Below are 25,027 nucleotides of genomic sequence, written 5' to 3'. Positions count from 1 at the left end.
CCTGCCACCATGGCCCAGCCAATTTTTGTATTTTCAGTAGAGGGAGGGTTTCACCATGTTGGCCAGGCTTGTCTCAAAGTCCTGACCTCAGGTCATCTGCCTGCCTCGGCCTCCCAAAGTGCTGTGATTACAGGCATGAGCCACTGCGCCCAGCCTGTCAAGTTGGATCTTGGTGATATTCATTCAATATGAAGTACCAAGTGAAAATAATCAGGATATTTAAAAATCCTAAGATTATATTTAAGCATTTTGAGTATTTGATTGGGTTATTGATTACAGAGTCCTTGTTAGTAGGTAGATATCATTAGCCATTTTAGAATGTTTTACAATAGGGTTTAAGCCAAAGTCTGTCAAAAAGGAACACGCCATTAATTTGTGTGTAAATTTTTTGGGAGAAAATTATGTGCGTGTATGTCTGTGTGTGTATCTGTGTGTGTGAGAGAGAGACACACACACAGAGACAGAGAGACAGAGAGAGAGAGACACACACATAAACACAGAATTTTGTAGTTTAAATCTCTCAAGTCATAGACTTGAAACTCTAAGAGGGCACAGAGATTCCTGTAAAAATGGTTCACAGAGGAGCGAGCTTTTCTTGTCTTTGGAGGCCTAATTAATATTATGTGGCAATGGGTGAAGCTATTAAAAATTTTTATTTTAATTACTAAAATTAGAAACTCTTTCAACATCAGCTGACACTCATGTTCAGGCCAAGTTTTCACCTATCCTTTCCCCCAATCTTACCATCCTCATAGTTAATCAGTTTTAAAGAACTACAATTTCTTCCTTTCTAAAGAGAGAATTATAAGATATTATATTTGAAAACTCTTGAGTTTATTTTCTTTCTAGAGGATCCATAAGTCTTCCAAATCGACCATGTAAATCAATTCATTTATTTCTCCCTCTCTTGAGCTAGTAAAAATTTCCCAAAATGTTACAGGTACTGTTTTAAGCAAGCCAGGACAGAACTTGTAAATTACCTAATATGCTTTGTTCATGAACTAGCCCAGATGGAAAGATTATATCCATATAATTGTACCCATTAGCTTTCTATCTGTGCAATAAATTAAAATGAAGTGTGGTGGGGGGGGGAGTGATTCTGTGTCAAGTATGCCAATACTTTCAGCCTTTTAGAACCAACTTTATGTACGTGAAAATTCAATATGTAAACATTTAAAAAATCATATTCAAATGGGCACTTCAAATGGCACATCTGTGTCAAGAAGGGTTACACAAGGTTATTTCTAGAGCTTTCAGTCACTTGAATTTAATTTGACATATATTTTATAAGTATCCACTGTGTGCAAGTTACTAAGTTGTTAAAAGAATTACAAAAATGAAGGGAGAAATAGCTTCTGTCTTCAAAAAGTTTAATATATGGTAGAGAGTCAGATATAGAAATTATGATCTACGGAAAGTGCAAAGCATTCTATCAAATACAAAGTGCTATAAAAACACAGGAGAAAAAGACGGTAAATACTGAGTGCTTTATAGAAGTCTTCCAGCAGGAAGCTCCACTTGAGTTAAACCTTGAAGGAAAAGGACGGTTCAACAGGAAAATCTAGAAGAGGGAGAAAACACATAGTCTGTGGGCTGAGCAGGAGGAAAGGCTCAGGGTGGGAATTCACACAGTTTGGGGGAAATGACTAGTAACTCCAAAAATGCTGGCTTATACAAGAAATGTTACTAGGAAAAACGGCCCGGCAGTTGGATTGGGGGTTTGGTTATACAGGGTGTTTGGTGTACTAAGAAGTAATAGTTTGAGCATAAATGACCGACTAAAATCTGTTTTGAGTAAAGTTTTAGATTAGCATAAGACAACAACAGTGCTGACAATTACTACGTACTTAATACCAAATCCATATCTAGCTCAGTGCTAGTACCTATCAGGCCATTTTATCATCCATTGGGTAAACAGTATAATTATCAGCAACTTATTGACAAGAAATCTGAGCTTCAAAGAAGTAATGTACCCAATGTGGTACCAGTAGTAAGTGGCCAGAATTTGATCGTGGCCTATTTGATTCCATTCATTCCTTTCTTAAGTGTTTAGTCAGATTACCTCTCAAAATTAAATTGGTTTATCTGCAAGTACAGTGTTGAATCTCAGTACACAATAGGATAAGTAGTCTATGTCAGGTCAGGGAGGATTCTGCAAAGAAACTATAAGAGTGCACAGAGATTCCAGGAGCTTCTTTATATTTGGAACATTTTGGAAGTGACAGAGGACTCAAATATAGTTTATTCTGGCCGGGCGCGGTGGCTCAAGCCTGTAATCCCAGCACTTTGGGAGGCCGAGACGGGCGGATCACGAGGTCAGGAGATTGAGACCATCCTGGCTAACACAGTGAAACCCCGTCTCTACTAAAAAATACAAAAAACTAGCCGGGCGCGGTGGCGGCGCCTGTAGTCCCAGCTACTCGGGAGGCTGAGGCAGGAGAATGGCGGGAACCCGGGAGGCGGAGCTTGCAGTGAGCTGAGATCCGGCCACTGCACTCCAGCCTGGGCGACAGAGCCAGACTCCGTCTCAAAAAAAAAAAAAAAAAAAAAAAAAAAAAAAAAGAAAAGAAAAAAAGAAAGAAAAAGAAAAATATAGTTTATTCTGATCCCATAGCTCTTGTTCTTTCTTTTATCACATGGTACTATTGGTCTAATCAATATTTTAAGTAGCTGTAAAAAGTTTCATCCCAGGAATGTATTTGCTTAACAAATTCCCAAATGTTAAGACTCTCTAGGGCTTCAAATTTGGGATCACGGCCGGCGCAGTGGTTGACGCCTGTTATCCCAGCACTTTGGGAGGCGGAGGCGGGTGGATTATGAGGTCAGGAGATCAATACCATCCTCGCTCATATGGGGAAACCCCGTCTCTACAAAAAAATTAGCCGGGCATAGTGGCATGCGCCTGTAATCCCAGCTACTTGGGAGGCTGAGGCAGGAGAATTGCTTGAACAGTTCTGAGAATTGGGAGGCAGAGGTTGCAGTGAGCCAAGATCGCGCCACTGCACTGCAGCCTGGGCAACAGAGTGAGACTCCATCCCCCACACACCCCTCCAAAAAAAATTGGGGATCAAATGTATAGGGTTACAATGAATACTTTTTCCCATGTGTCTTTTTCCTCCATTTGAATTCTCTCCTTTGTATAACATCGCAGAAGTAAGAAGGTTATGATTTAAAGCAGCTGAATAACTTTGGCATAGCTGAATAATTGATATCCTAGAGATATTTTCCATTTTTATTTGAATTCTATAATGTATCAAGCATAAAACCATAATATCTAATATGAATCCATTAAAGCCTTTGCTTGTCAGTTTCATTCATTCATTTTTCCATTGGCTCATTACTTAACTATTTGGTTGTCCATTCACTTCTTATCTGACTACATATTATATGACTGAAGATTCAGCTAAAGATTAGACTTTTCATTATCTTGTAAGCCTGTGAGAGTAATCACTGAATACCTTAATGTTCAAGAAAACTTAAGTCATTAAGTTCAGGAACTTAAATATTCTATCCCATGTGGTAGTCTCAAGTTTCATGATAAAGTAGACCATTTAGTGATACATCATGATGTCATTTCCAGAGGAATAAGGTCAGTTCTTGGAACAAAATTTATAACAAAACTTCCATGAGTGTTTTAGTTTTACCAGAATCCAGTCTATCAGTTTGGAGGCTTCTTTTTGCATTTCTGTTTCATTCATATTTCTAACTACTGTTTAAAACTTTTTGAAAATAATCACTTAGATTACAGAAAAGTAAGCAAAACTGTATCACAGAAAAAAAGTATTTTTCAGGGGTCTAAATTAAATTTGAAAGTACATCACACTTCTAATTTGAGAATTAAATATGTAAAAGAGAGACAGATGAAAGAAAACAAAACTTAGAAACTGAGTTCTAATTTTGTCTCTGCCATGTTCATTGTGCAACTGCAGACAGCATACTTAACACCTCAAGGCTTCGGTTTCTTCCTTTGAAAATGCATTACACTACCACAGTGGAATGGAACGTCCATTTTGCAACTTTAAAACCATTGAAAACAAAAAGTGCCATATAAACATAAAATAACATTTCCTTGTAACAGATTGATTTGGGGTTATTTTACCTGCTACTTTTAAAGTAAATTTTGTTAAATGGAGAAAAAAAAAATCCCAATTCATGACTGTTTCTTAAACTTGGCTTCATGTGTCTGGAATGCAATGACAGAGTTGTTGATTTTTGAAGATGTGAAATGCAGCAAAAACAAGAGGATAAAGTCTGAACTCCTATTGATTAAGGTACATAAGGTGTAGTGGGGTAAAAATAAATAAAGACAACTAGTTAAGTTTTCAGGATCTGAAGGTACTGTTATTTTGAGTTGAAGAAGCAGATGAATACAGTTTCCAAACTATAACAATGCCATCACAAGTTACATATCCCTTCCAAAAGAGTTCTAGATTTAAAGAAAACAATGACAAATATGAAAGGCATTTTAGACTCCTTTGAAAAAGCAACTTTTATGAATATATTTAAAAAATAAAACTGCTTGCACATAGACCCTAAAAAAAAAAAAAAGTCCACTGCTGGGAAGGAGGAGGAGGCAAGTGAACAAGTCAGAAAAATCTAATATTTACAGGTCCTTTTACAGGTTTCTTCCATGTACCATGATGATTTTGTCCTAAGTAGCAGCAGTTGAGGACTTCTTCACTAGAGCAGGAGCAGATACACTGGATGCATTCTCAAAAACCCCAACCAGTTTTAAAGGAATCTGACTTGTGAAAGCAGTAATTTATCCAAACCTCAGGCATCCAACTTCTACAACTGTAAAGTGAAAGTATACGCCCATATACCCTGGAAAAAAATTTTTCGTTTTTAATCTTTGTGGGTACACAGTAGGTGTAATATTTATGGATTACAGGAAATATTTTGACATAGGCATGCACTGTGAAATCACATCAGGGTAAACAGGGTATCCATCACGTCAAGCATTTCTCCTTTGTATTTCTTTTGAATAATATTTATATCATCTTTCCCCCTTTATATTTAGAAAATATTCAATGAATAGTAAGAAAAGAGCAGGTATAGTTCTATTTCTGACTACCCTGCATCCCCTGTTCAAGCAGCTTTGAGGGTATTTAAAAAGATTTTTATCAATATTCTAGATAATGCCCTAAAGTAGACCTCTATTAACTCAAAGAAAATTTCAAATATATATGCCACATTGTTTAGAAGTGAAAATATTTTAGGAAAGCTTATTTCTTGAAGAGAAGGAAAACATGTTGGTATTGCATGAATTAGAAGCATACATTACAACAACAAAGGGACAGCAGCAATAGAACAAAGTTGAGCTTGTTTAATAAAAACTGCTTACTCATTCATTCATTCTTTACAGTCAAAACCCTTTTCACAAAAAGGCTATCATGAACAAATCACGGAGGTGGAATTTCCAAACAAAGAGGTAGTATTTGACCTTCCTAATTTTTAGAATAGCTACCTAAACTGCATCTATAATTCATTAGGATCCAGGTAATTTAGAGTTTTTACATACTTCAAATATGTCAGAAATTTTGTGTTCCTTTATTCAGAATGGTTTGCCTTGAAAAACACTGAGTTAAGAATTTAAAGAAACCCTAAAATGTTCCTAGAGATTTTGTACAAAATGTGCTAGAAACTGTTTTTAAAAATATGAAGACAAGAAAGAAAAGTCACAGTCTATTCTTGAGGAGAAATAGCAAAGGAACATAATAATAATTTTAAAAGACGAAATTCCTAAGGGCTTCAGAACTTAACAACATATGAGGTTCAAGCATATTTCTATCACCTTTCTCACTCTCCTGTTTCATGGCTTATATCCTCTTCCATTTAGGATTACCAGACAACCTCCGTATCATCCACTACTCGTCCAGTGAGCAGATGTGTTGAGATAATGTGAAAACCATGCCTTCACTCCTAATCACTTAACACAGTCTTGGGATAACAGAAACCCTACTCCAGTTGGCCAGTGAATGTACCTCTATTTCTACATTCCGGATGCTTTGTTGCTGCCATTCCTATCATTTCCACTGGCTTTTAATCACACTTTTAAATAGTTAATTCATCAGACTCAGTAATTTTGTGACTGTCCCTTTTTCCTTTGAGACTTCAGTGATTACGTCAGAAAACATCTTACTCATTTTACTCAGTTGTCTTCATTTGAAGTTTAGATGGGGGTAGTTTAGCTGTTGTTTTGTTAACATATGCTGATTCTATTTAATACAGTAATTTAAAAAAATGTGCTACACCTTGTTTTCAAGCAATAATGCCCCTCTACTTCTTTCTTCTTATGTGTACAAAATTCATTATGTATTTTCTGATTGTGACTAGAACCAAGAAAACCTTTAAGTCCTCCCCAAGAGGAACAATGAAAGGGCTCTAAGGAAATATAATTTAAATAAGAAAGAACTAGCTAGATTGGTTTCCATATATGTAATAATAAGTTGGAGCTTTAGGTCACACTAACCATGTTTCCAATATTGAAAGAAAATTCATATACCTTGAGACCTGGTTATTAGAGAACATGGCTTAGTTCCAGGTTAAGAGTGTTGCAGAACAAGAAAACCACTGCCTATTAGCCTTATCTGAAATTAACAGTAATTTAAATTTTGAAAAATTATTAGGAGATGATTTACTAGTTTTAAAATTGTTATTGAAGGATGGATCTAATTTATATATGATTTAAATAATGTGCACATCTATGGAAAGCTAACATAACAGGCTAATATTATAAGGCTCTCTCCTCCCTGGTGAAAATAATAAACGGAAAAGAAAATGCTGGAAATGATTAAAGATGCATGCATCAAGAGGAAGGACAGCTGCCCATAGTTCAAAAAGCATTGCTCTAGCTCTGTTGGTATGAACTGCTGACTCAATCCCTTGATGTAGATTCACTAATCCGTTTACCTGCCAAACACATCCTTGTTCTTCCTGCCTGAGACTGGACTCACCTCTGCTACTACGAGGTAAAAGGTGGCTCAGAGGCAGGTGGAATAATGATTAGTTGCAATAAATACTGTAAGTAGAATTGAACAAAGCCTGAAATCTGAGCTTCAAAAAACTATTTGAATATCAGCATTCTAAGTCATCCAGTGAAACTGAATATAAGCAAAGATAATTACAGTTACAGACATTTGAAAAGAAAAATTCATGAAATAAATTCATTAATACAGTATGAAGAAAATATGCCCTTCTACTAATGCATAATAACCTGGCATTTTGGGCCTGCACACTGGCAAAGAGATGTGAATTTTGGCTGCTCCAAAATATATGACTGTCCCTGAGAAGAAGGGCCCAAAACAACTTAAGCCACTTCCAAGATAGGCATTTCCTCTTTTTCAGAATGTGTATTAATGTATAACAAATGCAAGAAACAGGAATATTCTAATTATTAGAGCATTAATGTTTTAAGACTTTCATATTCTAGTTATACGGATATGGTGATTCATAGCTATTCACAATTTAAAAGTTTTATTTAAATAAGTAGATGTAATTAAAAGGAATATGCACTATTTCAAAAAAGCAAGATTAGTGCGGACAAAACAATTAAATAAACAACATGAGAGTAAGTCTTTCAAAAGAGACAGATAGCAAAGACTGTTTCATTTTGAAAACTTGTCATTTCCCTGCAAATAGATAATGAATGTCAAAATGCCTATTCAAACCCTCACAATAAAATAAAATAACTTTTTTTCCCCACCAAATCCACGACTCTAAATATCCCGAGTGGAAAATGTTTCACATATAAGTATATTAATTACGGAATTCAAAGTAATTATTATATTCAAATACAAATAGTTCAATACTAACAGTAGTGTTCAAATACAAATAGTTTATTGTGCCAGTTTATTCTTGTGGCCCTCACTAACTCTTATATGTATATAAGCACAACTAATTCATCATAAGAAGACCTTTCTTGTTGCTTTCTTGTATTAGTTTAGTTTTAGTTCAGCTTATTAGACAGACTCAAGTAGAAAATGCACCTGTAAACAGTTCTTCATCCTAAGATCCAGCGGAAGGAGAACATATACAGGCAACAGTTTTTGAGGCATTAAAAGTAGCAGCCTCAGGAGGGATAAACACAGACTAGGAAAGTTCACACTACATATTGTGAAGCGTTAATTGAAGAATGTTTATTTGGCACAAGAGACCCCCGTTTTTTGTACATTCCATAAGATGGTGGTGTCATGTGTATATGGCTATGACACCTTGCAGCAATGCATTCTTCAAAACAATTTCCAAATGATTTTAATTACTTTTCTTCCAATACTATGCGGTATTCTTACACTCAGTTCAATCTATGTTTTGGAACACTAGGCGCTGACAATGTATTTTCAAATAGATTAGATATCTTTCTACAATACTGAAAAACAGACCTCATATATAAACTCAGTTCACTGCAAAAGATTGCTATGCATGCACACGTGCACATGTGTCAACTGCCCAAGGGAAGAAGTGGTAAAATGGGATATTTTCTTATGTGTAATACTTACTTTTCTTGGTTTTCAGGAAATACAAAGCCCGAAGCCTTTCTCTTATCCAACTGAACAAGAAAATTAGCAAAGAAATTAATCTAAGTCAACTACAGAGGCAAGAGAACCACATAAACATATAAGGAAGACTTTTTTCCCCCAAGGAAAAACATTAGTGTCCACTGTTGAAAACATTACAATTAATCATTTTAAGTAAGAGCTCCTAGTACTGATGCACAAGGTTGGCGATTTTAACAGCCAGTGAGTAAATGAGAACATCAAAAATGTTAAGGTTTGAGTAGTCTCAGAGTAAATCCCTTACAACATTGAAGACTGGGAAAATCTGAAAAAACATGGGAGTCTTGTATTAGTCTTAATAGTTCAAAGTAAAACTTGACTTTTTTAGTATACATTAAACTTGATTTAAGCATTATGGAATGAAAGTTGCTAGATTCCGACACACAAAAAATTTTTCCTTTAATTGACTATTTTACAATACAATCCATAATTTTCCACTTCTTAAATATTAACGTTAGGTTTCACAACAGCAGTCAATCATTAGAGGAAGTAACTGGATATCATGAATGCCTTTCAAATTTAAAAGATCTAGATTCTCTTTCTAAAGCTTTCCTTGAGAAAAAGAAAAATAACAAACCTGCTTTCAGGCAAGTGACAAAAGAATATCGTAAAGTTATAAACGCACAGTATTAAACGTGGATAGAAACCTCAGAACCATCTAAAAGGAAACCCTAAAAATCTCGTCATCTATATTCTATAAAAGAAATTTAAGAACCTAAAGCAATGATTAAGTAGAATCTATAATCAAATTAAAATTGGATCTATAATCAAATTAACATTTGATCTATAATCAAATTAAAAACAAACCGTTCTATTTGATGAAAAGTGTTAAGATTTTTTTAAATATACATTTTATGAATCTAGGCTACAAAATATTTGGCCATAGATATCACAGGCTGACAATGCAGGAGGCAATTCACTACTCAAGTAACTCTTTCCTAATTCTATTTAATATTTTATGCACTGTTCCACAGGCACAGTTTTAGGTTCAGGTTGAAATAGTTATTATTTAGAATTTTATATTCACTTTTTAACTTTCAATCTTGAACATATACAATAACTCTTTTGATGTTTAAATTATAATACTTAGAACAGTTAAAACATTTTTCATATATATTTTTTCACACCTGTTCCCCAAATTATTTTTTTAAAGGCCATCACATTCCACACATACCTAACAAGAAGAACTTGAGGGTAGAAAGTTAATCAAAAATGGGTAAAGGTAAGTATGAGTGGTAAGGAGTAGGCACCATCTTGAGTGGTATAGAGGGGGCATATCAGACTAACAAGCCACATTGGTTTTAAATCAAAATCTTACTCAGAATGTTGCAGATACACTCCCTCCTAACTCTTGATGTCCCTCCACTAACCTACAGACATAGATAAATTCTCTTTGCAGATCTCATTTTGTAAGGTATTATATCTTCTATAGATTATTAGTAAAGGCAAGACACTTAATTTATTCTTCCTGAGAATGATAAAACTCACAAATGCCTAGAATAAGTAGCTTTAGTATTAGGAAAACACCATCCAAGTAACATCCAGGAACTGACAATTTTTAATTGGCAGAATGGCATAAGGAAATACACACATTTTGGGGAAAGCATGTTCCTAGATATTTTCACTTGACTTTTTTTTTTCTTTATAGAGACAGGGATCTTGCTATGTTGCACAGCCTGGGCCCCACGCATGTGCAGTTGGGAGGCACTTTCGCCCATTGGGGGGACCTCTGTTGCACTGTTTTTTTTTCTCCCACACCACACAGGTGCCTCGACCTCCCCTTTCAAGCCTTCCTGCTGCTTTGGGCTGGCCCCTGTGGGCCTGAACCAAGGACGCCCAGCATCCCGAGCCCCACGCAGGCACGATTGGGAGGCACTTTCGCCCGTGGAGGGGATCTCTGCCTGGTCTCAAATTTCTGGCCTCAAGGGATCCTCCTGCCTTGACCTCCCAAAGTGCAGGGATTGATTACAGGCATGAGACAGCATGCCCAGCCTGTTTGTAGCTTTTGATCCCATGAAACTAACTTGTTTTACTAACCCTATCTCATATGAAGAATGGACTCGAATTTCATGCTTTAAGAATCAGAGTCAATTAAGTATAAAATTCACTTTTAATAGAAAATGACATAATAGGCAATGACAAAAACCATTTATCCAAAAATATTTTATTTAAATATTTACATAAAGACAAGTTTTATAAGCAAGACGGAAATATATCCAGGGTTTGTTCTGTGGCAAACACATACTTCCATACCTTCTATGTCTATAATTTAGAAGAGATGGATTGTTAAAAGCAAGATTATGACCTCAAGTTAATATGCGATCAAAATGAAAAGTAAATGTTACATTTGATTCCTCCTAGAATATGAAGCTGAAAGATAAAGATTTTTCTCAAACAACATTGAAGCAGTATGCCTATCTGATGAAACTGTGATCAAATATGCCTTGCAAGAGGTGTTAATACATAAGGACAATGTAAGAAAAAAAAGCCCACAAGATTTATAATGAAATCACAGTAAATAGATAATTAGACTTCACTACAATTAACTTGCTTTATTACAGTAGAAATTTTAGTTATGTGAGGCTCATTTTTTTTTTTTTTTTTTTTTTTTGAGACGGAGTCTCGCTCTGTCGCCCAGGCTGGGGTGCAGTGGCCGGATCTCAGCTCACTGCAAGCTCCGCCTCCTGGGTTTACGCCATTCTCCTGCCTCAGCCTCCTAGGAAAACACAGCTGATACTGATACAATGTAAAAGAATTGGGAGCAAGTCACTTACATATATATGAAGTTCTGGAGAGATCTTCACAGATATCTATATAGTAAAAACGAGTGACATAGTACCATTAGTCCACTTCGCTGAATTACTGCTTCTGGTTATCAAGGGTGGGATGAGTTTCCTGACTGGCTTGATTTGGACGCAGCAAGCAGATGGTTGAACACTGGTAAGGACAGGGCTTTCTGTTTATGAACTCTGTTCACCCTACTAAACCACAGGTTGGGTAGTCTAATCTAGAGTTAAACACCTTCTTCTCCATTCTTGAGCTGAGACAATATATGCACAATACATTGGAACTGAGAATTTAAGCAAAGAGTTCTAAATAGTGACCAGAAGAAGAAAAAATATCTAGCAAATTCTGGAATTTTTCTACATGGGCTACTTCACCTGTTCCTGCTGCCCCATCCACTTCCTTTTTCAGAACTTTTGGGTTCACACATTTCCCCTTTTCACAATGGGTTTGTAACATTTTATTTTGTTTGTTTGTTTTTTGAGATGGAGTTTTGCTCTTGTTGCCCAAGCAGGAGTACAGTGGTGTGATCTCTGCTCACTGCAAACTCCAGCTCCCAGGTTCATGCGATTCTCCTGCCTCAGCCTCCTGAGTAGCTGGGATTACAGGCGTGCACCACCATGCCCAGTTAATTTTGTATTTTTAGGAGAGACAAGGTTTCACCATGTTGGTCAAGCTGGTCTCGAACTCCTGGTCTCTGGTGATCCACCGCCTCGGCCTCCCAAGTGCTGGGATTACAGGCGTGAGCCATCGCGCCGGCCACGACTTTCTTTATCTTGATTACAAGAGAAGGGGGCACCAGTGTGAAGCAATGTGACAAATCCAGAAAGGCCTCTCTTTTGTTTTCCTCCTGATGTTTGTGCAATGTGGCTAGAGGTGGAAGGCCATGGCCTGAGCAGCCCGCAGCGGGGGAGGTGCCCTTGGAATGTGTTGAATGTGCATTCCTTAGATGCCTGAAAGGGGTAAATGCCCCCTTATTGGCTTCTACCCATCTTCACTGGTTTGGCTGCTTTAGAAGGGGACAGGTACTACTTTTAAACACCTAGTGTGCCTCCTAGCTTTTAATCACTGATGACTTGCAGCTCGTAGGTTTTTTGGAATTAGGCTTTTAAAGCAGAGTTTTCTTTCATACTTATTTGGTTTATGTCTATTCAACTTTTGGTTTGTTTACTTATTTTTAAAGAATGAAGTCTTAGGCCGGGCATGTTGGTTCATGCCTATAATCCCGGCACTTTGAGAGGCCGAGGCGGAGGGATCACTTGAGGTCAGGAGTTAGAGACCAGTCTGGCCAGCAGTTAGAGGCCAGTCTGGCCAGCATGGCCAAACCCCCTCTCTATTGAAAACACAAAAATTAGCTGGACGTGGTGGCACTTGCCTATAATCCCAGCGCCTGTAATCCCAGCTACTCGGGGGTCTGAGGCAGGAGAATCCCATGAACCTGGGAGCTGGAGGTTACAGTGAGCCAAGATCATGCCACTGCACTCCAGCCCAGGTGACAGAGACTCCATCTCAAAAAAACAAAAACCAAAAAAAATGAAGTCTTCAATTGGGATTCTTCTTTTTGTGGTTGAAGCCTTTCAACCATGTATGAGATAAGCCATCGTGCTTAACACTGGAGATACATAGATTGATAAAGCGAGATTCCCTCCTCGAATTTCCTGGTAGGTTCATGACTTGTTTTTTTATGAGTTTGTCATTGCTCTCAGTTTGAATGGCTTGGGGATTATTAAGAAATGCAAATAAAATTATGTTGTTTATTGACATTTACTTTTTTTAAATCCACTTGATAAAATATTTTGAATTGCCATTATTAAATGCCATAATCTGCCATGGCTCTTTTCTTTTGTCTGAAGAATAATTTAAAAACTATGAGATGTAAAATAAATCTATTCATCCAGGCAACCGGTTATTCTTTAAAAGATTTTTAAAAACAGCAGATGAACTTCTGATCAAAACTCAGGCACACAGCTGCTTTCTCTAAGGGTGTTGCTAGTTCCTGATTCACCCTAAGCCATCTTCATGCCATATTGTACTCCTACCCCAGTTCTTCGCTCATCTATTCTGGTAATGTGCTTATGATCATTCTCTTCTGAGAATCTTCTTTGGATTCCAAGTTATATAAATGACAATACTGATTTTTCTAAGCAATACACTTAAAACTATTGTGGATTAGGCTTTATATAGACTTCTGTTTGATATTCAAATTAATGTACAATATGAACAATCATGAAAACTAATTAGTTTAGAAATAATATTGCAATATTTAAACTTTCATTAATTTGAACAGGCCTTTGCCTACCTTCTTCTAAATGATGGTAGTTATATACTAAACAGTCAGACATAAAAGAGTATTAAAAGAATATTAAAATAAAATGGAGTGATTTAATATGCACAGACATTGATTCCTTCTTTAGAAATTCCACAGCACAGAATACATGGTTCTGTCAAAGCCCTTATCATATTGAATTATAATTACTGTTTACAGTCTATCTCTGACTAGGCAGGGAGCTTCAGGAAATCTTAACCTATTTATCTTTGGGTTCTCAGCTTTGACATAATGTCTGACACCTAGAGGATGCTCAGCAAAAATCTGTTGAATGAAAGAATAAGCGAGGAAAGAGAATGGGCTCGATTTCCTCACTCTGTCATTTATGGTGTGTGACCTCTTAGCCTGCCTGAGTCTCAGTTTCCTTGTCCATCATCTGAGTGAAATAAAGTGTAGTAAAGAGCTTCAAAAGACAGCCTGTGACTCTAAGCTATAGGGACTTGCACAAGGACTAGATAACTTGAGTATCCCTTCATTCAATCAGAGTTGATTACTTACTATGGGTGAAACACAGCTAGACCATTGGACACTCAGTTCCTATTCTTGGGAAGTTGACTCTCCAGCGAAATAAACAGGCCATCGCATTCGATGTGTTGATTATATTGTGTGTGACAAAGGCTGACAAAGTACAGACTCTAAGGGGCACACTGGACCATCCTTCCCATGGACACCAGCAGTCTGGGGAGGATTCTTGGAGAACCTGACATCTAAGACCCAATCTTCTTTGGGTCAGATAAATATTTCAGGCAATAGAACAGGCAGCACAAGGTCCTGGAGGGAGGGGTAAGAGCCTGATACAATGTATGTAAGGGTAGCTTCTTAAATTCCTCATGTCATAGCCTTGTTCTAGAGATCACGAAGTAATACTTTGTAATCTACGGTTCATCTGTTTCTAAATTGTACAGAAAAATATCTAATTTATTTTTTTCTTCCATCATTTAGGAAGTTTTCTTCCTGGAACCACACTTCTAAAAATTACCTAACTTACCCTTATTTATCAGTGTTATCATTTAGCACATGTTCTGTCAACAGAAATAGCAGAACTCAATCTTTGTGATGCAAAAAAAACCAACTTAATAATGTTCCCGAATATATTGCCAATTACTAAATTCGTTTTTAAAAATCTGAAACTATTTACCATTGACTGTCTTCACCGCTCATTAATTACTGGTATTATATGGCTTTCTGAAGGTGAAAAGAATACTCTCCTCAGAAATATTTATATTGACAGAATTAGCTTTTTAATAAATATTTGTCACATTATATTGCTTTTTGCGGTTCATTGTCACATACTGGGCATCTCGTTAGCATTTATATTTTGTATATTTTATCTAAACACCACAATAGCATGAAGTGCATTTTCTGCTGACAAACAAAGATACTGAACTATGTATTGAAGTCAGTTATCTTAAGACCTTGACTTCTTTAACAAAAGCAGTGAAAAGAACACGGGCAAACCAGAAAATCTAAATCTGATTCTTGGCATAGCTGTGAGCTAACTCTGTGGCTGCAGGCAGGTCACTTAACGTCTATTTTATTTAATAGTTATTTTCATTATCCTATTCATTTACACTTTAAACAATGTGGAAACAGTATTTGAAGGCTCTTTGAGTGGAGATTAGTTAAAAAATAAATACTTGAAGTTTAAGTATGGGTAAATCTTAGATCTTAAATTTTTTTAAAAAGATCCAAATCTCCTTGGGTAGTATTTATGCTTCAGCACTATTTAAATTCTGTTTCACTGAATCATTGCTGACTTCATAATTATCTTCAGGTACCAATGTTTGAAATAGATTGTAGCGATATCAATAGAAGAAATTTTTAAAATTGCTTTAATGGATCTAGATATGCAGTATATTGCATGAAAATAATATAGAAAGAAGTGGGATGTTATTATAAGATCCTTAGGTTTCTTTTAGAAATTTTGATTGCAAAATATGCTTAAAAGATTGATTTCATGAATTGATGGGAACAAATGAACTACAGAATAATTCTTATAATATTCATATCATAAATCAAACAGTTTACTTTGTTCAGTTTGACCATCAAGTACTATACCCACAATTTTCTACAAAAAGAGCCTCCCTTGGAAAAATCTGTTGCCTTCCTGGTTCTTGAAAATACAGAATCGCTAATTACCTCGGAGGATGAATGTGGCTTCAGATCATACATTTATTACACAAATCATTATTTTTCCATCTCCAAATTTCCTAACGATACGAAACAGCTTATTTTAATCAAATTGGTTTTCCTCATGCTCCTTAAGTGCAAGAGACGCCCATCTGAGTCTGAAGATAATGATGCCATGAAATGGAAATCTAAGTTTTAGGCCACAGTCAGGGCAGTCTTCTACTAAAAATAAGTGGCCATTTAAATGCTACCACATCTTGTTTTGCAAATCTGTCCTCACACAGCAAATAATCATTTTTGGTGCAGAATTCAGTCATAAAATTATCCATTAGTGGTTAGTAATGGACCATAATTTTACATGTTTTTAGAAAGTGCATTTGGAAAATGAAACACTGAAAATGATGGCCATATAAGGAATATTAATATTCATATGAAATAAACTTTAGCGACACATATCCTTTTTTACTGACAACTACTGGCATAGAATATTTTCCACTTCCTTGAGGAGAAGGGCCTAGGATGCCTCATCCAAGGGTAGAGATAAATCTTAAGAAATTCTACAACTTATAGAATATATTACTACTTTGCTTTGCAGTGTGCTAGCTTTAGTGGAAAAATGAGAAGAATTAATAGCTGTGAGTTTTAAGATACATAAGATAAATCAGACAGCAGTTTTGGAACATTAAATATATTACAGGCAAACAATATTAACCTGTGTGTAAATCAAATGTAAATGCTTACAGCGAATTTCCACCCTTCATTATTAACGTATAACCCAAAAGAGATGAATTTCAAGCAAACATCAAGAGAGAATTACACTTGTAATTGTACTTTCAACATAAGGTTATATACATTTCCAATTTGATGCCAGTAATGCCAGATGAACTGTGTTCAGTTTCCAACATGGTCAAAACCGATAAAGATGCTTTTGCTGAAAATCAAATTAACTGAAATCATCTAATTATAAAGGAAGAAAGTAAATTCCACCCCATTTATTTAATGTTTGTAAAGAAATTTGTTTTTTTAAAAAATAAAGAAAAATATGTATGTGATCAACTCAGATGAGATGAAACTGTAACTTGATTTGCACAAAGTAATGAATAATAATGATGATTCGGAGCTAATATTTGTGGAGCACTCCTATGAGTCAGGCCCTGTACTATTACATTTATAATTTCTTTTACCCTCGCCAAGAAACTTTGAGGTTGATGCTCCTTTGCAGATGAAGCATCTGAAGTTCAGAGAAATTAAAGAACTTGTTTAATTCCATACATCCAACAAGTGATCCAAACCTGACAGTCTGACACTCAAGCACACTCAGTCTGTATTTGTTGATTTTTTCTCTCCCCAGAGCAGGAAAATGAGAGACTCATTGAAGGTTATTGCTAGGTTCAAGTGCTAATTACTAAACACAGACCCTGCAGCCCTAAACCATAATTTGAACTAGCCAGCTGTTCAAATTCAGGACTCCATGAGGGTGGGCTGGGGAGTACTTCAGCACAGGATTCAATGATCCTATAGCCCAAGGCTGCTCTAGGAACTTTGCTAGAACTTATGGGGAGAATGGTTAGATTTCTCTCACTGCTGTAAAATATCTCAGCCATATTATTTATTTATTTATTTATTTTTGAGACAGAGGCATGCTGTGTTGGCTAGGCTGCAGTGCAGTGGCGTGATCTTGGCTCACTACAGCACCCGCTTCCTGGGCTCAAGCCATCTTCCCACCTCAGCCTCCAGAGTAGCTAGGACCACAGGTGTGTGCCACCACACCCAGATAATTTTTTGTATTTTTGGAATAGACTTATTAATGGTAAGAACCTTAGAGATCATCTGGCCCATTCTCCAGATGACCAAACTGAGGCCCAGATTCCTTATTTATGTATTTATTTTATTTTTGAGACAGAGTTTTGTTCTGTTGCCCAGGCTGGAGTACAGTGGCACAATCTTGGCTCATTGCAACCTCTGCCTCTCAGAGGCAATTCAATTCAAGCAATTCTCCTGCCTCAGCCTCCCAAGTAGGTGAGACTATAGGCATGCACCATCACACCTAGCTAGTTTTTTATTTTTAGTAGAGACAGGATTTCACTATGTTGCCCATGCTGGTCTTGAACTCCTGACATCAAGCTATCCATAAGCCTTAGCCTCCCAAAGTGCTGGGATTACAGGTGGGAGCCACCACATTCTTAGCTCAGCCATAGTTCTAATGCAGCCCCAACCCAGCGAAGGGAAACAAAACTGCACAGCATAAAAACAGTATGATGGCAGAGAAGGTATCTGAATTCAGACGAAGCCTTAGTTCCCTCATGCATAAAACACAAGTCTTATAAACTTTTCTGCTTCTCTTTCGGTTATTATAGAGTAGAAATAAGCAACAAGAATGACAGTGTCTGTAGACAGCCAAGGTTGACATAAAATTGGCACTACTGTGAAATTAAGGTTGAAGCAATTAATTGTTAGACACAAGAAAGGAGCCCCGAATTTGATGCCAAGGATAGAAGATCCACATGTCTAGATCGTCTTAGCCAGGAAAAAGTAAGTAAATAAACACATAAATAAGTTATTGCTTCAGCTTTACTTTTTCCTTGGTCTGTCTCTAGGGGTATGCATCATTAGAACTCCAAAAACAGGTAATTACATTATGCAACCAGGAGAGTTCCTGGATCTTATAAACATCAGTTTTATGTGAGCCACTCCAGGATGTACAAACACTTTCAAGAGAGATTTTTAATAAGTGAATCTGCAAAACAAGATGAGGTTTGAGTGAAAAGAAACGTAGTATAACACAAAAAGCGCCAGCCTACAATTAAGAAGTCTGGCCAGAAGTAGTTCCACAAATTTCTCTTATTCCAGAAGTATTCATCACTGAGAGTTCACCCTATATCAATCATTGTTGATACTAAGCCAATCAGAAAGACATAGTTTTCTACTTTTTGGAAATTCACAGACTACTACAAAGGCAGACATTATACAAACAATTTCACAAAACTATGTTAGTTATCAATGAGTTTGAACTTCAGTTTTGTTATTAGATGAGGATACTGGAGTAAATGACTGACAAATTCCCTTCACTTCGATTGCACATGACCTTTTTAAAGTGTAAATCTAGAGAAAAGTCGGAATAGGAAAAGATACAGTGTCAGTTAAGAAATAAGAGAGTGACATGCAACAATCATTATTAATTACATTTTAATGTGAATATAAAGGTTAGCAGATCTTAAAGAATATTACGCAATGTTGCCAGAAATAAAAGTAATTCAAAACTTTTTTGACAGAAGAACCAAAATAAGCAAAAACTTTCATGTCCATCTTTATTGTATCACAATAGCTTACACTTATTGCCTTCCCTGGACCAAACACTTCATAACATAATTTAAATTATGTTATATCATTTAATCCTTTAGGAGCTCTATGCTGTGTTATTGTTATCTTAGTTATAGGTAAAACAAGTGAGGTTTATACAGACAGAGATAGCTGTGTAGCCACAAAATGACACAGCTACATCTGAGCTCTGATTGTCTCATTCCAAAGCCTGCGCTTACGGACTCTTGCCTTCCACTACACACCACTGCTCACGTGCTACGTTGGTGCATGGAGCCCCACCGTGAGTGAAATATAGAGTAGTGGTGTACATGTAGGGACCGGGAAATGGTGGACTCAGGAGATGAAGGGATAGCCTGATAGGAGTTTATGTTGGCGTACTGGAAGCAGCTTATAAAGTTCCTTAACTCCCCTGCAGGGGAATTTAAACTTTATTAGTAGGCAAGATTACAAAATCTTTACAAAATACACACTACGCTTTGAATAGAGGAATAAAGAGAGAGAGGAAAGAGCTTAAGAAGGCTGAAGAAAGCCAGAGGCTCAAATGAGGGTCAAAGGGAAGTATTGTGGTGCAACTCTGTAAAAAATGTAACTTAGTATGTGGGACAATTTTTAAAAATCCAATTACTTAAAATACCCACAGAAACAAGAAAACACCTATGTCACTCTCAAATGTGTCATTAAACAACTGCAAAATAATATATTTTGTATTATTTATAATAAAGCACGGATACCACCATTTACTCATGCATTTATTCATTTGAAAATTCTTGACTTGCAAAAAAAAAAAAAAAAAAACAGAAAATTCTTGACTTGCTATATGCTAATAATTAAGTCAAATTTTAAACTGAAAAGATTATAGAATCATATAATCACAGAACATTCTTGTGTGACAAAGAATCATGTCCAAGAGCAAAAGAGTTAAATCAATTTGTCAGTGACTGGAAAACGAATGGAATTCTTAGCCTCAACCAGAATTAGGTCTCACAAACTGTCTCTCACATGTCTTCTTCACTTTAGTGAAAATTGCAGGGAAGAAACAAACATTTTCTGATAACTATAAGCACTTCAGCTAGGTATTTTAAGTTCTAGTTTAATTCTGGGACCATATGATCCTATAACACAGAGGAGGAACTTAAGTCTCAAAACTTTGATTTGATGGCAGGACTTGGGTTCCTGCCTTGACTTGTGACTATGCAACTTTGAAAATAACCTCTTTGTTTTTTGTTTTGTTTTTGTTTCTTTTTTGAGACAGAGTTTCTCTCTTGTTGCCCAGTCTGGAGTGCAATGGTGCGATCTCGGCTCACTGCAACCCCCATCTCCAGGGTTCAAGAGATTCTCCTGTCTCAGCCTCCTGAGTAGCTGGGATTATAGGTGCGTGCCACTAAGCTTGGCTAATTTTTGTTTTTTTTAGTAGAGGTGAGGTTTCACCATATTGGCCACGCTGTTCTCCAGCTCCTGACCTCAGGTAATCTGCCTGCCTTGGCCTCCCAAAGTGCTGGGATTATAGCCACCGCGCCCGGCCAAAAATAATCTCTTAATATTTAAGTGCTGATATCCCTCCATGTAAAACAAAAGAAATGGTGCCAAACTTACATAACAATTCCCTCATTAAATTAAAAAAAAAATTCATTATGTGTGAATACGTGGCCAAGCACACGTGTGTGCGGTGTGACTTTGGGTGACACTATGAAAGTTTCCAGGTTTGTTATTCTCTGCTTAGGGCTCAGGCTGCAAAACTAGGAAGGAATTGGTGCAGTGGGGCGGACGGGGGGTGGTGGTTGATGAACGTAGGGAGAAGACCTGGCTGGAGAGCTGGGCACCAGTGAGGGTCTGAGCAAAACAGGAAATGCGGAGAGCCACTGAGCTGAGGATGGTTAGGATGGTCAGGAAGGAAGACATCAGGATAGGGGAAAGGGTTAGATGGTGATGTGCAGGAACACAGCCAGGGAGCTGTTATCACAGATCTCTAGGCGCCATATAAAACATTCACTTGACTCTAGGGCAAACACACAGCACAAGTAATGTGTTTAAGATTTGTCTTCTTATAGCAACAGATGTTTAAAAAGCTAACAAAGATTTGAAAGGAACTGATAGCAACAGATCACGTGAAAAACAAATGATGCTTTCTATGAATTGAAGAGTGAAATTCCTTTAATCAGAATGTTCATTTCTTAGCATACTTTCCCTCCAGAACTTGCACCAAAAAATACTCTGTGGTAACTAATGCAAAAACCACTTAGAATATCACAGAAACCAATCAGAAATATGGCTTAGACACTGTAACAAATTTTTAATCCTCTAAAGTTTATGCTAATGTTATAAACTGGCTTTTGTTTATGAAATGTCATTTGCTAAACCATTTTGTTTAATCATATAAAGTAAACATAGCCTAATACAAATTTTATATGATTCTGGCATTTAGAAAAAGGGCTTTATTTGATTTTCTATTAATTTAATATAAATTATTATATTAATTTTGTATTTTTTCCCGTGATATTTCATACGTAAATTTTATTCTAGTTAGTTTCTATTCCTTTACTTAATGTGAGTGGAAATATATGGAGAAATAGGCGTAAGACACTTCATTATGGAAAATGCTATCTAAATAAAGTTGCCAAATAAAAATAGAAGATGTATAGTCAAAATTGAATTTCAGATAAGCAGTAAAAACAACAAGACATATTGGACATACTAATATTTTAAAAGTATTTATTGTCTAGCTAAAATTCAGACTTAGCTGCATGTCCCATATTTTTATTTTGCTAAAACTGGCAGTCCTATATCTAAAGTCCATGTTTGGAAATGAAACTCTAAGCAAGGAAATAAGGTCTATCTTCCCTGCTCCCGAAATTATCCATCAAATGTGAAAAGACCTGCTCTGAACGTCATAGCACTCTCATAGCCATTAGTAAAATAATCAACGGTTGAAATGGACGAACTCATGATCCCAGTTCCACAAATCTCTGACAACACCATAAACAGAATAGATGTCAAGCTTAGATCAAAGTGGATGAAGATGCTATTTTCAGCCAGGCACGTTGACTCACGCCTGTAATCCCAGCACTTTGGAAGGCCGAGGCAGGCAGACCACCTGAGGTCAGGAGTTTGAGACAAGCCTGGCCAACATGGCGAAACCCCATCTCTCCTAAAAATAACAAAGTAACTGGGTGTGGTGGAATACATCTGTAGTCCCAGCTACACAGGAGGCCGAGGCAGGAGAATCACTTGAACCTGGGAGACGGAGGTTGCAGGGAGCCGAGATCAGACCACTGCCCTCCAGCCTGGGCGACAGAGTGAGACTCCATCTCAAAAAAAAAAAAAAAAAAAAAAAAAAGAAAAAAGAAAAAAAGATGCTATTTCCTGGAGAGTATTGAGGACCTCATATGTCCTTTCTGCAGATTTGTAGGCCAGGAACAGAGGAGTAATAAAAGTGCATTATACCACTGAACTTCAGACATCTGTGTTGCTTCCTTCCTGGAAGTTATCCTGCTTTGGAAAACCATCCAACACCCTGCCATAGTACTCTATCCAGCCTAGGGAAAGAAGGAAGACCCACGCTCAAAACCTCTCAAACTCATAACCCAGTTCGAACATCTCCTGGTCACTATCTAAAGTGAAAATTGGTTACAATGAAATTACTGCATATGCTTTCACTGGACCAGCATGGCACACTGAACTTAGTTTCTACAAAGTGAAAGTTAAAATTAAACATAAAACATAGACCCATTTTCCTGTGAGAAATGTTTAATGTGATCAATCTTATCAAACAGGTATGGAAGTGCATACCTAGCTCATATGGAAATAATTGGCTTTATTTTAAAAAAAATTAGGAAGAAATTACAGGAGTGATCCCCTGACCAAGACGATGACCGAGCCTGACAAACTATTAGTATATTAATTACAGTGTAGCCAGTACCCTCCAGTTTCATGTGAACTAAAATCTACATTTCTCTAGCTGTTCTCATTAATTGATTTAATTAAAAAATTAATTTCTATATCAAACATAATGTTATTTTGGCGCTTGGCTAGATATGAAAAAAAATTTACATGCAGACATGAAAATAGTCATTATGTAAAGAGTTGAGGAGAGAAAATATAAACAGGATCTAGGCACACAGAACAGAGGTGGATAGACAGTGAGGGAAAGAAAGACAAAGGGAGGTATTAAAAGATTGAGAGAGACAGCTTTTTCTCAGGGAATGAACAATTAAAGAATTCTTTGCCACTTCTTCTCTGGAAGTCTACTTATCAAACTTCCTGCAGATAGTCTAAATGGCTTAATTTTCTATTTACGAGAATACTGATGCGCTTTTTTCTACATCACATGTTTTTATTTTCTCAACTGTCTGGAAAAGTACAACAGGAAGGGATTACGACCCCTATTCTACAGAGAGAAAAACGGAGACACTTAAGCAATTTATCATTTCACTTTATTTGCATATATACAGTAGTGACAAGATTGTTCATGTTTGCAAAATAAGCATGATACAAAAAAGAAAAGAATTAACTTCAGATGAATGAAGAGGGACTGTCATTTCAGAAGGAAAAGGTGAGACTTATTATTTGCCATGACCTGACAATGGAAAGAATCGCTGAAATGTGGCCTATTCAAACCAGCAAATCCAGGCAGCAGTGCCATGACGTTTTGAAGATAAGAGGACAGTCAGAAAAACAACAACAACAACAACAACAACAAAAAAACACCTCCCAACATTTCTTGTGACTGGCTCTGCCTTTATAAATTCTGTAGCACTGAGTATGCGGAATCTTTAATAAAGCAAACAATACACTGCATTGGTTAATATGCCTAATGATAATAATTACCTTTTATTCAACTCCTATTACCTACTAGGCATCATGGTTGCTAGAGGTCACGTGCATATAATCTTTTAATTCTCTCAAAAATCTTGCAACATTGGTGTTACAATTTTCACATTACAGATAAAGATCACAAAGCACTGACGAAAAGGTCAGCTTTTATCGTTGGTGTTGACTCAGACTCACTATAAACTCGGGGATCCTGACTCCAGGGTGGAGTTTGATCACTATATTACTGGAGAACAAGGGATAGTCAGTCATTGTGCTCTCAGTTAAATGTGCAATGTAAGACCAAGCTATTTTGAAGGAAGGGTAGCTTTTCCTTCGCCTCTGAAATAATATCACAGAATGGATTCTTACTGAAATGGGTGCCCATGCAGAGGTAAAATCTGAATAGTAGTGAAGACTTTTTCAACCACACCCACCTCCCGCCTCACACTCCCCTCCCACTCATGCCCAGTTGAGGGTCACTGTTCTAAAAGGTCTTAAAACCCAGAGCAGGGAGGAAAACAGTAAGTGAGGGTCAAGTGATTTTTAATCATCAGAAGTGGGGGAAGGAAAAACAGAGTCTTCTCTGGGCCCCTATATTATGTAAGAAACTGTGTTATTTAGATGCTTTCCAAATATTAGTCAGTTAATCTCAAGTAGTCTGTGACCTACAGTTTATTGTTCTCCCATGTTTTGAAATACTTAGAATTTTTAAACTGAAATAATCTGAAGTTAAAAGACTGAGTGATATTGTACAACTTTTTTTTTAATCCTCAAATAAACATATTACCACACTAACCTAATATATCCCCAGTTAGAAGCAAATACATTTGCTGTTTTAGATAGGTTAGGTTTGGTAACCATATGCTGTTCTATATTTTAAAAACTCAGAAACAGAAAACAGGTCCTTGAACTATTATTGTGTGGATCTCCAAATTGTAACACTGGTCTAGAAAGGGTCTCTGAAAGCACAAGAAGGGCTGGCCAGTTGGACTAGGGAAGCTGCACATTCATTTTCAATAAAACAGAGAAAAATCTTACTTACAAATTTTTACTGTGGATACTTACTGCTTTCAAGTTTCTAATTCTCCATCACAGGAGACAT

The 25,027-nt window shown here is 36.7% G+C and overlaps 1 protein-coding gene across 28 annotated transcripts in view; it reads right to left on the bottom strand.

The window, feature by feature from the left end:
• The window catches only part of LOC105483467 (uncharacterized), a 573,731-nt gene that overhangs the window by 70,465 nt on the left and 478,239 nt on the right, over positions 1-25,027 (bottom strand). For 5 of the 28 annotated variants that reach the window (XR_011622698.1, XM_071095501.1, XM_071095502.1 and 2 more), the window contains one exon: positions 8,499-8,548. The exons of the other annotated variants lie outside the window; for them this stretch is intronic. Coding sequence is in view for 4 of the 5 variants with exons in the window: in XM_071095501.1 (XP_070951602.1) it covers positions 8,499-8,548 (50 nt within the window). In the remaining variant the exon portion in view is untranslated. The remainder of the gene's footprint in view (positions 1-8,498; positions 8,549-25,027) is intronic. 28 annotated transcript variants of the gene reach the window in all.

This window comes from Macaca nemestrina, chromosome 4 (assembly GCF_043159975.1).
Source record: "Macaca nemestrina isolate mMacNem1 chromosome 4, mMacNem.hap1, whole genome shotgun sequence".
Classification (NCBI taxonomy): domain Eukaryota; kingdom Metazoa; phylum Chordata; class Mammalia; order Primates; family Cercopithecidae; genus Macaca; species Macaca nemestrina.
This window is presented reverse-complemented; position numbering and strand designations above follow the sequence as displayed.